Source organism: Saccopteryx bilineata, chromosome 6, assembly GCF_036850765.1.
Source record: "Saccopteryx bilineata isolate mSacBil1 chromosome 6, mSacBil1_pri_phased_curated, whole genome shotgun sequence".
Taxonomy (NCBI): domain Eukaryota; kingdom Metazoa; phylum Chordata; class Mammalia; order Chiroptera; family Emballonuridae; genus Saccopteryx; species Saccopteryx bilineata.
The window spans coordinates 105,081,234-105,097,680 of record NC_089495.1 but is presented as its reverse complement, the minus strand read 5'-3'; the positions used below and the strand labels follow the sequence as shown (position 1 = coordinate 105,097,680).

At 47.0% G+C, this 16,447-nt stretch overlaps 1 protein-coding gene across 2 annotated transcripts; it reads right to left on the bottom strand.

Moving 5' to 3' along the window:
• Positions 1-3,487: 3,487 nt before the first annotated feature.
• On the bottom strand, positions 3,488-15,858 carry CBY2 (chibby family member 2). Of its 2 annotated transcripts, XM_066237989.1 has the most exons (3): positions 15,784-15,858; positions 15,410-15,490; positions 3,488-4,702 (listed from the first exon to the last, which is right to left on the bottom strand). In XM_066237989.1, the coding sequence occupies exons 1-3, from the start codon at positions 15,856-15,858 to the stop codon at positions 3,488-3,490; spliced, it is 1,371 nt and encodes a 456-aa protein (XP_066094086.1). The 2 variants fall into 2 exon arrangements, with proteins under 2 accessions (XP_066094086.1, XP_066094088.1); XM_066237991.1 differs by lacking the exon at positions 15,410-15,490.
• Between the last annotated feature and the right edge of the window lie 589 nt (positions 15,859-16,447).

The window sequence follows — 16,447 nt, the reverse complement described above, 5'->3', positions numbered from 1 at the left end:
GAATTAAGTCATCTGAGCTCCCTAAGTTTGCAAGAATGACTCCAACAGCTATTACATAGATTAATCCAGTTAAATATTTGTAATACTAACATGAAGTGTGCTTTTTGTCTTCCATTGCCTGGAATCACAGAAATCAATTTGATTTCATTTAAAAAATTTTTAAAAAAAGAAAAAGAGCTCCTACACCATGGGGTTATTACGTTGACTTAAAGTACGGTATTTCACGATATCCTATACATGATGTGTTTATCATATTCAGGAGGAAAAAACTACAAAGGGCCAGAGAACCATTTCCTATTTATCAGATTTTGGTGGCAAGAGGGGGATAAACTGCTCAGCCTCTACGTGCATATCATTCTCCTTCCACCCTTTTGCACATATTAGATGTGCAGCCACTGGCTGGAGAGAGGAAATACTGCTATATTGTTCTTCCTCATTTGGAATTTCTGATGCTAATTTGAATTAGATTCAACAACTTCCTAAATCCGGAAAATAGGTACCAAAACTATTTTTAAACTCAATTTTTGGAGACCAGATTTAGGTGTTGTAGGGAAAACAGCTATGTTAACTTGCTCACTTGCACTTTGCATGATTAGTGCAAGAGCACGTGGCAGAGCCACGTGTGTGTAGCCTATATGAGGCTCCAGGTACTTTCCCTTGGTGCAGGCCACTTGCCTGCCACCGTGAGGGGCGGTTTTCCTGTTGGCTGACCTGCCGCTGTGAGAAGAGATTTACCCTGTGTTTGCTCGCCCACCATTGTGAGAATCTAATAAACAGGGAATGGCCCAATGCTTTCCAACTCCACAGTTCTTCTACCATCTGCCCAAATCCCAATGTGAACCTGCTTGGCCTCAACCACTGGCATTACAGGTGTCAATGTCATCTAATAGAAAGAGTTTGAGATCTGCCACCATTAAGTCTGCATTGAAGTCCCAGTATAGCTCTTACTAGCTGGCTAACCTCTGGCAAATCCTTATTCCGGTTTTCAGAGCTGTAGAATAAATAATAATTCCCACCTCAAAGGACGCAGATCACGGGGTCACATCAGGTGAAAAGTGATGGGCAAAGAGCTCTGCAGTGTGGGCCACTGCCTTTGCCTCACCTACCGGAGCTTGCTCAAGACTCAGAAATCTAGCAAACATGAACAATGGATTCGGAGTGCGGATATTCCAGTCTCAAACTCACGTCTGTCACAACAATCCATTAGTAAAATGGGTACCTTTCCCCCTGACATATATGTACTCATTTATACCATTACCATTGAACCGAGCATTATATTGAGAATCGGGCAGCTTAGCACACTCCACCACAGTGATTCCTCAACTTGCTGCATGTTGCAATCACCTGGGGAGCTTTTTTTTTTTCCTTTTTTTTTTTTTTTTTTTTTTTTACAGAGACAGAGAGAGAGAGAGATAGACAGGGACAGACAGACAGGAACGGAGAGAGATGAGAAGCATCAATCATCAGTTTTTTGTTGCGACACCTTAGTTGTTCATTGATTGCTTTCTCATATGTGCCTTGACCGTGGGCTTTTAGCAGACCAAGTAAGCCCTTGCTCAAGCTGGCGACCTTGGGTCTAAGCTGGTGAGCTTTTTGCTCAAACCAGATGAGCCCGCGCTCAAGCTGGCAACCTCGGGGTCTTGAACCTGGGTCCTCCACATCCCAGTCTGACACTCTATCCACTGCGCCACCGCCCAGGCACCTGGGGAGCTTTTAACCCTCCCAATATCCAATTGACCCTGATTAAATCAGGACGCCTAGGGATGGAGTCCAGGCATCCGTATTTTTCAGACTGAGATGACTCAGTCTTTGACCACGTAGTAAGGTTTGGGAACTTCTCTCCAACTACCATCTAGAGACACCTGAGGTTACCTTTCAACTTTTTGGTTCTAAAGTATGTTCAACTTTGAAGTGAGACTCGAAGCCCATGACAACAAATCTTGAATTTCTAAAGCTCTGTCCAGTGAGCCAGGCAGCCATCCACCTGCATCCCATATCCAATTGGGAAGTGTGAACCACGAGTAAGCACAGGGCACCCGGGGATGTGAGTTTAGAGTCAGGGAAGGCACAAAGCACCACTTCCCAAACTGGATTATTAGCAGGGTAACATGAGATTTTATGATCAAATAGAATTAGGCTACTCTATGTTCCCTAAAGGTAAGCAGGTTTCTTCATTGTAGGGCTTCCCAGACCCTTTAAGGTGGAGTATAATTATGAATCTGCCAGAGGGGATTGAAGCAGCATTTCCCCCCATGGAAACCTTCAGTTTCTCAGAGCAGTTCAAGGACTATCCTTTAGGAAACCTAGAGCAATGCTGAGTAGCAAAGGGCAGAGATTTTGTCCACTAGGGAACATTTGGAGATGCCCGGAGACATATCTGGTAGTCACATCTGGGGAGTTGGGTGGCTGTTACTGGCATCTAGTGAGCAAAGAAAAAAAATTCATCCAGACAATGGAATATTGTTCAGAGCTATAGAGAAATGAGCTATCAAGCCATGAAAAGATATAGAGGAATCTTAAATGCATATTACTAAGTGAAAGAAGACAACTCTGAAAAGGCTACATACACACTGTACATTTTAGCTCTAAGACCTTCGGGCACAACTATGGAGATTGTAAGATCAGAGATTAGTAGGGAAGGATGACTAGGTGGAGCACAGAGAATTTTTAGAGCAGTAAAAATATTCTATGATATGTAAATGAATACATGTCATTAGACACTTATCCAAACTCATAGAACATGCATCACCAGGAGTGACCCCTAATGTAAACTACAGTCTTTGGGTGAGATACCATGTGCCACTATAGGTTCAGCAGTTTCAACAAATAGACCCTCTGGTGGGAGCTGTTGATAATGGAGGAGGCTGTGCATGTGTGGGGCAGGAAGTATGTGTGAAATCCTGTACCTTTTGTTCAATTTGCATAACCCTAAAATGTTCTTAAAAAAAAAAAGTTTAAAAAGAAAGAGAGTCTCTGGCCGGTTTGCTCAGTGGTGGAGCTTGGCCCGCATGTGGAGTTCCAGTAGGATTTGGGCCAGGGCACACAGGAGAAGCGATAATCTGCTTCTGCATACCTACTTCTCCCCTTCTCTTTCTCTCTTCCCCTCCCACAGCCATGGCTCCATGGTCCCATTGGTTCCCTTGGCCAGCAAGTTGGCCCTGGGCGCTAAGGATGGCTCTGTAGAGCCTCCACCTCAGGTGCTAAAAATAGCTCACTGCCAAGCAACGTCCCTAGGTGGGGTGCATGCGCGGAGTCTGTCTCTCTGTTTCCCCTTCTCTCACTTAAAAAACGGAAAGAAAGGCAGAGCAGCGTGGTGTTAACTAGCCCTAGCCTCCTCACGCCTTTATTACTTTTCTGCAGTTAGGGAGGCGGATCACAGGCACGAGCTTGTGGGTGAAGGCGAGGAAGACAAAAGGAAGGCAGATTTTCTTCGGCCAAATGTTCTGTGACCTGAGCGAGCTCGGTGCCTCCGTGTGCCTTGCCGGCCTTAGACCCTGGGGGGCTTTTTGGGGTCCTTGTTCTTGGCCGGCATGAAGGCATAGAGCTCCTCGATGAGCATCTCCATGCGGGCGGTGACCTCGGTCACCGTGTCGATGACCAGCTTCTGCTGCAGCTTCAACTTGTTGTTCTCCCACAGGGCCTTGTTTTCCTGCTGGAACAGCCGGTGCTCCTCGCGCAGCACGTGCAGGGCCCTGTTCTCTTCCTGCAGCAGCCGGTTCTCCTCGCGGAGCATCTGCAGGCTCTGGTTCTCCTCGCGCAGGGCCTGCAGGGCCTGGTTCATCTCCCTGAGCAGCTCCAGCGTCTGGCCGCCGTCCGCCAGGCCCGCGCCCGCCTTGCTCTCCTCCTCCCGGGGGGACCCCGCCAGGCTGCTGACCATCTCGCACAGCGCGCGGAGCGTCTTGGCGTCCTCCTGCGGACTCGGGGGTCCCTTAGGCTCCTCGAACGGGGACGGGAGGCCGGCGCCCGCGTCCGCCAGCAGCCCGGGGCCGTGCGGCTCCTCGTGCGGCGGGGGCGCCGGGCTGCTGTCGCCCGCGGGGTCCCTCTGCTCCTCCGCCTGGGCCCAGTAGGCCTTCCTCTGCTCCAGCAGCTGCTGCAGGGCGCGGTTCTCCTCGCGCAGGAGCTGCAGGGTGCTGCTCTCCTTGCTGCGGCGCCCCTGCAGCGCCGGCTCCTTCTTGGCCGCCTCCGGGGCCGCGCTGTCCGTGCCCAGCAGCGGCGCGGCCGCCCTGCTGTCCTGGCGGTCGGGCTGCAGCCCGCGCTCCGCCCACAGGGCCTGCAGCACCTTGTTCTCCTTGCGCAGCGCGCGGTTCTCCTCGCGCAGGGCGCGGTTCTCCTCGCGCAGGGACTTGTTCTCGTCCTGCAGCAGGCACACCTTGGCCTGCTTGTGGTGCAGCTTGTGATGGAAGGACGACGACGGCGAGAAGTAGGGCGACGGCAGGCGGCAGTTCTCGTTCACCCAGCGCCCGTCCTGGAACACGAACATCTCGTCGCTGAGCTGCACGCGGGGAGGGTTGTAGTCTAGCTCGAGGTCCGCCTGGGAAGTGGGGCGCTCCATGGAGTCCAGAGGCACGGACGAGAAGCGGTTCAGCGGGTATGAGTGCTGGCTGACCACCCGGCGGCTGGGCCTGGGCAGGGCGGCCTGCCGGGCGCAGCGCAGGCTGGGGTACAAGTTGTGGAGCCTCAGCAAGGGCTCGGCGGGGCCCCTCTGCGGGAGAGAACAGGAATCCCAGAGTTAGAGATGCGGCTGGCACACCTGGGCTGGCTGACACACCTGGGCTGGCTGACCCGGTAAGGGCTCAGGGCGTCCCACAGTAAACCCACTTAGATAGTCTGGTCTGGCCTGGCCACAGCAGGCACTTTTGCACTTGGCCTCTTGGGGTCCTCACAAGGTCATGCAGGTGCCCCTCATTGCACCCCACAGTTCTAGTCTATAAAATTGCCGAGGACACTGAACTAGTGCATACTGAACCATGGCTGCTAGAAGGAATACAAGGTTAGGTTCCTGCCGGCCTCTGGTCATGTTTCCATCAACCATTCAACTTTTCATGTCTGAGTCTGTTAAAAGACACCTTATTTAATATGTACATAGGCTCGGTTGCTGAGCAACGGAGCAACGCCCCAAATGGGTAGAGCATTGCCCCCTGGTGGGTTTGCCAAGACCCAGGGAGGGGGGCATGCTGGGGTCTGTCTCTGCCTCCCTGCCTCTCGCTGAATAATATGTGCTGTTGATTCATTAACGTTGAACTTTCTGCCAACAGCAAGGTAACTTATACCTGAACAAAGCTTCTCAGACACCTGTTCTCTCTGTAAGGCACATCAGTGCCTCCTTGTAGTTCTTGGGAAGTCTAGACAGCACTTCAGCACTATGCTGGAGGGAGAGTTGAGACAGTGAACTCACCAACAAAAAGCACAAAAATGGGAAAAACCTGGTATTAAATAAACTGAAGTAAACACTATTTTACAGTATGAGCACTAGAACAGACGGCTCCTCAACTGAGAACGTTTGCATCAGGTAACACAGATGTTTCTCCACTCTGTGCACATCTGTGAATGACCCGAAGTACCATAAGTACTGATTTGGGGTTACAAACAAATTTTAGTGAAAAAAATAATTAGGCACATTTACAAATCTGGAACTCATTGATAATGAGAATTATGGTTCTGTCACTGATGTGCACGTGAAACTGAAGAATTCTCTCACCCTCTCCAAGACCCAGATTTCTTCACTAGTAACAAAGAGGCAAACTCCATGATCTTAAATTAGGTACCTCTTAACACTGAAAGTCAGTGAAACGTGCCTGTAAAAGGGAAATGATAACATGCACCCCGCTTAGTTCACAACACTGTGTGAGGATTGAATGAGATAATGAATGTAAAAGTGATTTTAAAACTGCCGAGTGCCATAGAATGTATTGTTACCCAGAAAAGTAGGCTTCACTAATGGAAGAATTCTGAGATGTAGTCAAAAAGTAGTGAACAGGTGGAATGCACCCTGGAGAAGATGCAACGACTGCGGCAATAAATTTAAATAAAAATACGATCGTGATAGCTATGTCTGAATCCACCAAAAGCATTTCATCCAAGTACATCTCAGTGCTCTCCAAATATAAAGTCCTTATTTCTTGGGTTATTTTTACAATTTTCCAGATAGAGAAGATAGAAAACAAGTCAGGTTATATACTATTTTTATATAGTGTATATAATATGTATATCTCTACACATATGTCTCTATATCTCTATATAAAGATATAGATTTACATAGTGTATAAAGTTGATTAGAATTCATTAAGACCCAAAGAGTTAGATAAGTAGAAGGCACCGTTCTATGCTGTTAACTTTCCAATAAGCACGTCGTTAACTTTGTAAGGATGTGCTTAATCTCCCAGATAACAAAGGTGTGAGGGCATTCTGTAAGCAGAACTCTACTTGCTTAAATAAATCCAGCATCCATGGTTTTTATATGTCTCAATTGGGAAAGCACACTGGCTCTTTTGGCTGGACTTACAATCAGAGTGAACTTTATTGTGGACAGTCCACACCATATCCTTGTAAATTTAAGGTCCCTTGATCTAAATTTCTTAGAAGATTGGCCAGGGTCAATAAGGAGTAAAACTTGAGAGGTCCTCTCCATCCTCAAACCAAAACCAATGCAGGGCTCCGCCTCAGCACATCTTACCCTAGATGATATTATTATGGAAAATGTGGTATTAGTCGATGGTGTATGACCCATTCAAGAAGGAAACAGATACTGAGACTCAATTTTGTGCTAGGCCCTGAGCTGAACATTCTACCTGCCAGCTTACCTCACAACACTGAATAAGGTATTATTATTATTCCTGTTTTACAGATGGAGAACCTGAAACTCAAAGAAGTTAAATAACCAGCATCAGTTCACTTACTAAGTCACCAACCCAGTTCAGCTTCCTGAACTTCCATGTGGGAAGAACACATGTGGGAGGTAGCCATGGATTTATCAAAGGATTTGCAGTATCTTGGGGGTTGAGACTCTTTTTCATTATCTTTTTATTGTGGAACTATTCAAACATATATATAAAAGAGAAAGATGATCCAATAATTATTATGTGGGTACATTATTTCATGGATCCATCACCTAGCTTCAGCAATTAGCAAACTGAGGCAGCTCTTATTTCATCTATGCCATCACCCAATTCCACAGCCACTCCTCTGCCACTGGGTTGTTTTCAAAGTAAAGTTTAGATATTGCCTCATTTTATCTACAAATACATCAAAGTATATCATTTAAACAAAGTCATAATACCATTATCTTTGTTTTAAAACTTAACAATGATCTCTTAATATCAGCAAATACCAAGTCAGTGTTTAAATTTCCCCAGTTGTTTCATTTCTTTTTTAGGACTGTTTGGTTTCAATCAGAGAGATACTCTTCTTGATTCAACTGAATGTCCAAAGAGGAATTTATAATGCTTTATGCCTGTTCAGAGAATTCGTGATGGCTTTAAATCATCTTATTCAGCTGCCTTTTTTCTGTATTCACATTCTGAACTGGGTACTCAGTGAATTTTCTGTTGTCTCCTCAACAGAGATGCACTAGATAAAAACTTAACATGTTAAGTGAGGATCCCTAACTATGGACAAGCTGGGTATATGGGTCCTTGTTTTTATGCATACCACCAGGTGACTTTCATCACATCCTCTTACCTTCTGACCTTGGTTTCCACTTCTGTATAATGAAGGGTTAGTGGTGTTATCTCTAAATGCCCTTTAGTCTTACTTTCTCTGGTTCCACAGATCCATGTTTATAAATGGATACCACTAGCCCCAGCTTCTGCCCACCCCACTGATACCTTGTCCCATCCCTTAAGTGGTCAACACTTCCCAAGTAGACTCTGTTGCCTCTTCTGTTCCATGCCTACCACTCCTGATCCAGAAAATGTTGATGGACTAATGCATTCTTTTACTTCTTTACCCAGGCAACCAAATCCTTCCTTTACAACTGAGTCCTAACATCTTCCTCCTCTTCCCAGACAGGACCAAGAAAGGTCAAATCCAATATTGACTCATGGTCTAGTTTCTTAGAACACAAAAAACAAGATGAGGCTAAAGTAACGCAGCATTTTTTTTCTGTTTCTAAAAGCAAGAAGATATAAGGGAAAACACTAAATATATAGGCATTTTCAGAGTCCTAATTGAACTTTGGGGAAACATTATGCCAAGACAGACTCTTTCTCGTGGCATTTCCCTGATTGCAATGAGACCAGCTGGCCTTAGTCCTCAAATGAAAGCGCTTTCCTAACCTTGGGAAAACTCCCCCTATTCTATCCCCACTCTGAATATTCTTGCACTAATTCTTCCTCTACATTTATGTTAATGAATAAACTAATTTAGTTAACTTAGCATCTGGTCTCAGCCCCTGCCCTCAGGGAACTTCCAGTCAATTTGAAAAGCCAGTTATTAGCACCAGTTATTTCTTGGTGCATATGAGAGAGGTCAAGTGCCACACACACTAATGCAAGCAGTAAGCATGGGAATCCGGGCACTAGGCATCATAAAACCTGGAGAATCCCAGCTCTGCACTGTAGGTGCGTCACTTTTTGAACATCACTGAATTTCTTACAGTCTATGTCAATGTTAACATCACTCTGAGCCGCCCCACGTTTGTGCAATGACGAACTTTAAGGGTGCTGTTTACAACTGTTGTTGCAGTGCATGACCTGTCCAACCGCCGATAGCAACCATACTAACATAAGCCCTGTTTCAGAGTTTGTTGTGGAATTCAAAACTAAAAAAATAAAACGTGATCTTTTCTTTGTTTATAGAGAACTACAAATACACAAGCATTTACTTCAGGCTCAGAAGAGAAGTTGCTTAACATTTCCTTAGAAAAAGATTTCTAGAACAAAACAGGGAAATGCACTTACTGAATGACTATTCGGTGACAATATGCTAATTGATTTCCATATTCATATATAATGTCTTATCATAAAGAGCCACCGTGGTTCTACCTCAGATCACGTAGCCCAGGAGGGGCCAAAGCCAGGGTTTAAGACCAGGCTCTGTAACTCCAAACAGCATGCCCATTCTAGCTCTTCTCATACCCTGGTGCTTTATTTTGCATCTGTTAATATCTTTACTATGCAGTGGTTCTCTTATGTTCTGTCTGATCTTCTCCTCAGATGAATAAATTGCAATTATCTAAGACAGTGACCTGTCCCTTATTTTTATTTTTTTACATTCCTCATCCTGAAAATTAGAACAGCACATTTCATATACAGCAGAGGTACAATGAATTCTTGCTAATAAACTAATCAACCAACATGCACTGAAAGGAAAAGAGGAGATATTAGGTTGAAATATGTGAAAACTGCTAACTTTGTACCATTTTTGGCCTACCCACATGGTGATTTTGTTTGTCATAATATACTAGTGTATTTGATAAAGCTATGTCCTCACTTCAATTCATATTTTAAAACTGCAGAGCTGTGGCTACATGATAAGAATGCTGTAAAAGAGGGTTCTCCCCGTGTGAATTTCACAAAACTGTAGGTTCATCTATGTAGCCCTTAAAGGAAGCTGCCCCCTGCATACGAATGCTTTGTGCATGTTGGTTGTTCATATCACTGTCTTGAACTTATAATCCAATGAGTGAAGAAGCCTCAAATTCCCAATAACTTTGAGCTCAAAAGTCCCATATCTTTGAATGCCTTTCAAAAAGTCACTTAGCCATTCTGAATGTCACTTCTAAAACGAAACTAAATGTAGCTGCCCTGCCTACTTTCTGATGTTGTGAGAGTCCAAAAAAGTGGTAGGCAAGCTTTCATAAAGACCTGATGGCCAGTTCTACTGGTGAGGCTTAAACAAATATTCCTGGCCTATGGCAAATGCTGAATATATTTCTTCACAAAAAGGATTTCCAAAAAGTGAGAATCTGAGTTAAGCAAATACAGGAGGTACAAAATCCCAGGACCTTCTCAGTAGGTCACCATGACCAGCAGTCTCACTGGGTTGGTTTCATGAGCTAAACTAGTCTGTACTTGATGTCCTTGAGCTCTGACAAGAGATAAGGGCCAAGAAAAAAAACAAAAACCTGGAATACCCTGAAAGTTACCCTAAGCCTGGGAGGCAGAGCCTGTGGCAGCACAGTCCAAGTCCCCAGAGCTGCATGGCCCAAGTTTTCCATGAAGGAGAGATTGTCTCCACCCTGACCTGTGGGAAATGCTCTTGCATATGGACATATCCAGTATGAGGGAAAGGAAAAGGTGGCTTCATCATGGGAGAATGTGATATGATGATGGATGCAAGAGAAATACAATTGGTTATGAGGGTCATGATACCTTCCCATCGGGCCTTATTAGGAAGGTGACCAACAGGCTGTCCTCAGGGAATGTGCTCACAGTTGTGACCTGAGATGCATTTATGCTAGGAATACAGGAAGAGCCCTGGGCACAAACATGTCCCTCCCAGATGCCTCAATCTCACCTATGGGTGGGAGTCCTTCCTTAGCGTCAGGCCTGGACCTCTCCCTATCATCTCCTTCTTAAAGACAAGTGGTCCTGGAAGGAAAATGCTTGAACTCACCAACAACTGGGTGCCTTTGTCAGATCACCAGCCTCTTGCTGAGTGGAGAGCATGAACACTGGCCAATGGTGGATGGGGTGGGGGTGAAAAGACCAAAGTCTCGTACTGACGCTACGTAGTCTCTTAGGAACAGGACTCTCGGAGTGGGGCCTTCTGGGGTGGAGTTCTTGGGGTTGGTGGTCGCCCATCATTACAGTGGGTTTGGGGACAGGACTGGACAGTGTCTAGTCAGGCTTCGCTGACCCTCTGCAGTTCTCTCCACTCCTGGAGAAGTGTGGCTACCATGGACCAGAAGAGCTAGTCAAAGCCTGGTAGATTCCAAAACTGTTGAGCAAGATTTTGAAACATCTACTTTACCTACAGTACTGAGAATTACAGTAAAAGGACACTCAGCCATCTGAGGTACTTTTCAGGCATTGGAAGCTGGGAGGCCCAGGGTGCTAGAGGGAAGAGCCAGACATGCTAGCAATTTTCAGAGGAGGTAACAGGCTAATTATCATGTTTTTAAATTAACTCAGCTCCCTATACCATGATAAAGTAAATGCTGGTTTTAATAAATGCAAACAGGAGAGAGGACAATTCACAGGTAAATATGGTTTTTTTGTTGTTTTTTTAGAGAGAGAGAGAAACAGGTAGGGAGGGGGAAGGGGGGAGAGAGCTAGGAAGCATCAACATGTGCTTGTTTCATATTAGTTGTTTATTGATTGTTTCTCACACATGCCTTGACCAGGAGTGGGGGGGGGGGGTGTGACAAACCGAGCCAGTGACCATTTGCTCAAGCCAGCAACCTTGGGCTCAAGCCAGCAACATTGGGCTCAAGCCAGCAACATTGGACTTCAAGCCATTGACCTTTGGGCTCAAGCCAGCAACCTTGGGAACATGCCGATGATCCTGCACTCAGTCCAGCAAACTTGTGCTCGAGCTGGTAAGCCCACACTCAAGCCTATAAGCCTAGGCTCTAACAGGTGACCTTGGGGCCCTCAGCGTCCCAGGTCGATGCTCTATTCACTGCGCCACCACTGGCCAGACTGAATGTGATTGATTTTGATGGAATTATAACATTAACAGCAAAGAGGATAAATATGTCATTATATGTGGTAGTTGTAGCTAATGGTTCAACACAGAATCTTATGAAATCTTCCCTCTAACAGTTAATTCAAATTGGCAGAGATATGAATATTGTCAACAGACTCCATAACTTCCGAATAACAAGGTCAAACAAATGGGATTGAGAAAAGGCAATGGGGGGGAGTGAAGGGGGGGCTGGAGGGGGCCTTCAGAGCTCATTCAGATCTGTGTCGATCCCTCATTAATGATTTAGCAGTAAGCAACACCTTTATAAATTCACGGACACCGCTCAGTTGGGGAAACGCAAATGCCTGTGAGAACTGAATCATTATGTACATTATGTACAAAAGGAACCAGGAGGTCAGCTAGCTTGGGCAGGAGATAACATGGATGGTTTGCAAGTTAATGTACTGGAGGGAAATAGATCAGAACACACAAATATTTAATGTGAGGAAGAAAAACTGGAAATCAATAAGACCTGAAAAGACCTAAAGGCGATAACAGATAGTGAATCAGAGGCATCTGCAATGTAACTGAGCAGCCCAAGTGCCCAGCAGGACTGGGAGTGGGGAGGCCAGAGGCACCTTCTGGACACACAGAGATGCTGATGCAGTTCCCTTCTGAAATGAATGGACTCAGTTCCAGAAAAAAGGCAGCACGTGGCAGATACACACAGTGAGATCAGGGACAAATGGTTAAGATGAAGGGGAGACGAGGCGCTACCTTCTAAAAGCAAGAGAAGAAGCAGAGGGCTAAGACATGGCTCAGCCCAGCCTGGTGGCATATGCCCAGCTCCTGGTGTAGCAGAGAGAGTGGGCTTGGGTTCAGGCCCCGAACTCCAGCTCTGCAATTACTAGAAGGGTCCCTGGAGTTCCTCCTTCCTGTACCTGCACAATCTCTGCCTCACACTTGCAGGGCCCAGTGCCTGACACTTGGTCAGGTCAGTGCTCAGCCCATCGTGCGCCTTCCCTCTGTGACCCACATCAGCCCTTTCCTCCCAGCTGGGCACCATCTCACTGGAAGAGGTTCAGCGAGTTTGCTGGTCCCCCTCACAGCCCTGGTGGTGGCACAGTTCAGATCATCTAAACTTACAGATGCCCATATCCCTCCCCCTAGAACAGTGATCCCCAACCTTTTTTGGGCCACGGACCAGTTTAATGTCAGAAAATATTTTCACGGACACGTCTTTAGGGTGGGACGGATAAATGTATCACGTAACCGAGACAAGCGTCAAGAGTGAGTCTTAGACGGATGTAACAGAGGGAATCTGGTCATTTTTTAAAAATAAAACATCAGCCCTGGCCGGGTTGGCTCAGCGGTAGAGCGTCGGCCTAGCGTGCGGAGGACCCGGGTTCGATTCCCAGCCAGGGCACACAGGAGAAGCGCCCATTTGCTTCTCCACCCCTCCGCCGCGCTTTCCTCTCTGTATCTCTCTTCCCCTCCCGCAGCCGAGGCTCCATTGGAGCAAAGATGGCCCCGGGCGCTGGGGATGGCTCTGTGGCCTCTGCCCCAGGCGCTACAGTGGCTCTGGTCGCAACATGGCGACGCCCAGGATGGGCAGAGCATCGCCCCCTGGTGGGCAGAGCGTCGCCCCTGGTGGGCGTGCCGGGTGGATCCCGGTCGGGCGCATGCGGGAGTCTGTCTGACTGTCTCTCCCTGTTTCCAGCTTCAGAAAAAAAAAAAAAAAAAAAATGAAAAAAAGAAAAAATAAATAAATAAATAAAACATCGTTCAGACTTAAATATAAATAAAACAGAAAGAATGTAAGTTATTTATTCTTTCTCTGTGGACCGGTACCAAATGACCCACGGACCGGTACTGGTCCGCGGCCCGGGGGTTGGGGACCCCTGTCCTAGAGCATCCCGGCAGGTGTCTGAAACATGGTGTTCGACTAGTGCCCCTGTGGCCACATCTGCCTCTGAGGGGCACACAGGCCCAGGCAGCTGGTGTCCTCTCGTCGCATGCCCTCCATGCCCTCCTAGACCCCTGTGGCAGCATTAGGTCCAGCCGCACAGGAAAGGGACGGCCCCTGAACAAGCTCAAGCCCTTTTTAAACCACTTCCCAGTTCTGTTCCCCTTCTCTCCTCCTCCGTGCTGGGCTGTCTCCGGGAGGTGAGCAGGGAAAGTCAGGCCAGGATGAAGAATTTCCCATCCCTACGGGATGGTCACTATTTCAAAGCCCATTCTGGCCCCGCCGCCAATCCCATCCTCAGTCTGGCACTCTCTGTCAGTTCCTTAGCAAAACAAACACTGATTTATGTGGGCCGTGAATGAACCAAAGGAGCCACACACACCATCAGGAGAGCAGTGACCAGCAGAACTAAATGTGTATTTCATGGAGAAAAAAATCAGACCTGAAGCAAGAATCCCATCTAATGATCAGGAGAAAGTTCGCTGATGTTCTAAGTTACAGGATAAGGTGGAAACAAAGAGCCAAAACGTTTACTGTCCTGTATTATTTTCCCTCCTGCTTAACATGCTTGCCTAGATTGTTACAGTTACCTCTAGCTATAGAAAGAACGCTGAAGTTTAGTTTTAAGAAAGCTTTCTCTTTAGAAAAGCTGCCACACACACACATACACACACACACACACACACACACACACACACACCCACACGCCTGGTAATCAATACTGTCCCTACACATGCCTGGACAGAGCTTTCAGATCGTTACCTCTGCAGTGGACTCCTCCACCTTACGTTTCAGCCCCTCTGGCTGCCCCGCCATGGTCTTCCAACAGGGCCTTAGGTGACTCTGCAGAAGTAAGGTTGCCCTTTTGTGACATAGCAGCAGTACCAACAATCCAGCCAGAAGAACCCCACCAAGGACACTGCTTAACAGGAGACCTGAGGCCCTGGCCGGTTGGCTCAGCGGTAGAGCATCGGGGACCCTGGCGTGCAGGGGACCCGGGTTCGATTCCCGGCCAGGGCACATAGGAGAAGCGCCCATTCGCTTCTCCACCCCCCCCCCCTTCCTCTCCGTCTCTCTCTTCCCCTCCCGCAGCCAAGGCTCCATTGGAGCAAAGATGGCCCAGGCGCTGGGGATGGCTCCTTGGCCTCTGCCCCAGGTGCTAGAGTGGCTCTGGTCGCGGCAGAGCGACGCCCCGGAGGGGCAGAGCATCGTCCCCTGGTGGGCAGAGCGTCGCCCCCTGGTGGGCGTGCCGGGTGGATCCCGGTCGGGCGCATGCGGGAGTCTGTCTGTCTCTCCCGTTTCCAGCTTCAGAAAAATACAAAAAAAAAAAAAAAAAACCCTTAAAAAAACAGGAGACCTGAGACTTTCCAGCCTGCCAAGACTTCACCTTTCCACAGGCCTCTGTTCAAGATCCCCTGTGCCCACCCTGACACTCTGTTTTCCGCATACAGCAGGCTTCCTTCAAATGACCCTGTGCGCTGGTGTATGTGCTCGGCCTTCCTCTCATGAGCCCAGTTACATGCATTTGATTCTATGCCCCAGCTCTAATTCTCCCCCAGAAATCCAGAGTGATTGCACAACAAGTACCAAAAGACATCATTTTGAGAAGATTGGCTTATTTCAGAGTGTCATGGGTTAGGGCTGGAGGTCTTCCCAGACCACCCAACCCACCTTTTTCATTCACAGGGTGAGGGACCCAAGACCCACAGTGGCTCAGTGGCCTCCCCCCACACACAGCTTGATGGCAGTTGACCCCTAACTAAAATCAAAGTCTTGACAGCCCTGCTTGGTCTATAACATCTTGCTAGAGTTTTGCAAGAGGAGGGTTACTGTGGCTAAAACTGATAGTTTATATCCTTCTGTGATTATCCATACCTGAGGCAGAACCACATTGATTGGGATTTCTAGGCTTTCAGATCTGGTATCTCTTTTTCTTGTAAAATGTGGCCTCGAGTGCTGTGGAAAAGAGAAAATAAGATATGTGCTTCCCATCCCTCCATTAACTACTCCTCCATAAAACAGAGAACTCTGTACTCACTGATCTCCCGTAAACTAAGTGCATGATGAAAAACTGAGTCTGAAAGAATGTGAAGATGATGTTTGAAAAGGGGCTTTATCAACAGCTGCACAGAAATTAAGGTAGGTATTGTCATTGGTGTCAAAGCCTTCTGAAAGCCTTCGGAAGAAAGGTACCTATACCTACTATCTTTTCTAAGATTGTTCTTTTTATCTCAAGTGAAAAAGCATACCAATGTTAGGTGCCAGGTATAGGTCCTATGCAGAAGTTGGTCACCAAAACATTCAGAACATTCCAGAGGTGACATCACAAAGCAATATGGTGCAGTTCAGGGCTCATGGTCTCTCTCTGAGCATCTGAAGCAGGAATGAGGCATTGGGCAGTCAGGAAAAGCTCACCCTGTGTCTCTACATGGCTACTCAGGGTCAGTGTGACACACAATAGCCCAAACACTAGCCCCTGTTTGGTCATTCTGGCTGCCATCCACCTCCTCCTGCTAGGCTGGACTGAAAGCCTTATTTTTTTTTTCATAGAAATGGCATCTCCTACTTGGAGTTGGATCCTCTAGAAATAAGAAACCCAAACTGAACTCCTTCCAGACCAAGAAAAGAAATGCAGCATGAGATGTTTTCTGACATCAACTAGTTCTGCAATTCTCTGACACCAGCTGGACATCTTGAGATTCAATTCAATTCTAACACAATCTACTTGGAGTTGGAATCTGGTCCCAAAGCGAAGGGCTCTTTTCCACAGGACTTCCCCGGACTCAGAGGCCAGTCGTTAAGTCTGGGCCCAGTATTTCTAACTAATTGTTTATACCAGGGGTTTCCACAAAACATGTCTCCTTTGGATTCAATCATTTAATAGACGAGCTCACAAAACTAAAAACACACACA

Coding starts and splice junctions, on each gene's coding strand:
- CBY2 (XM_066237989.1), bottom strand. CDS start 15,858: ATGTCACCTCTGGAATGTTCTGAATGTTTTGGTGACCAACTTCTGCAT. Junction 15,491..15,783: donor ATACCTGGCACCTAACATTG/GTATGCTTTTTC, acceptor TCTTTTCCACAG/CACTCGAGGCCACATTTTAC. Junction 4,703..15,409: donor TCAATGTGGTTCTGCCTCAG/GTATGGATAATC, acceptor TCTCTCCCGCAG/AGGGGCCCCGCCGAGCCCTT.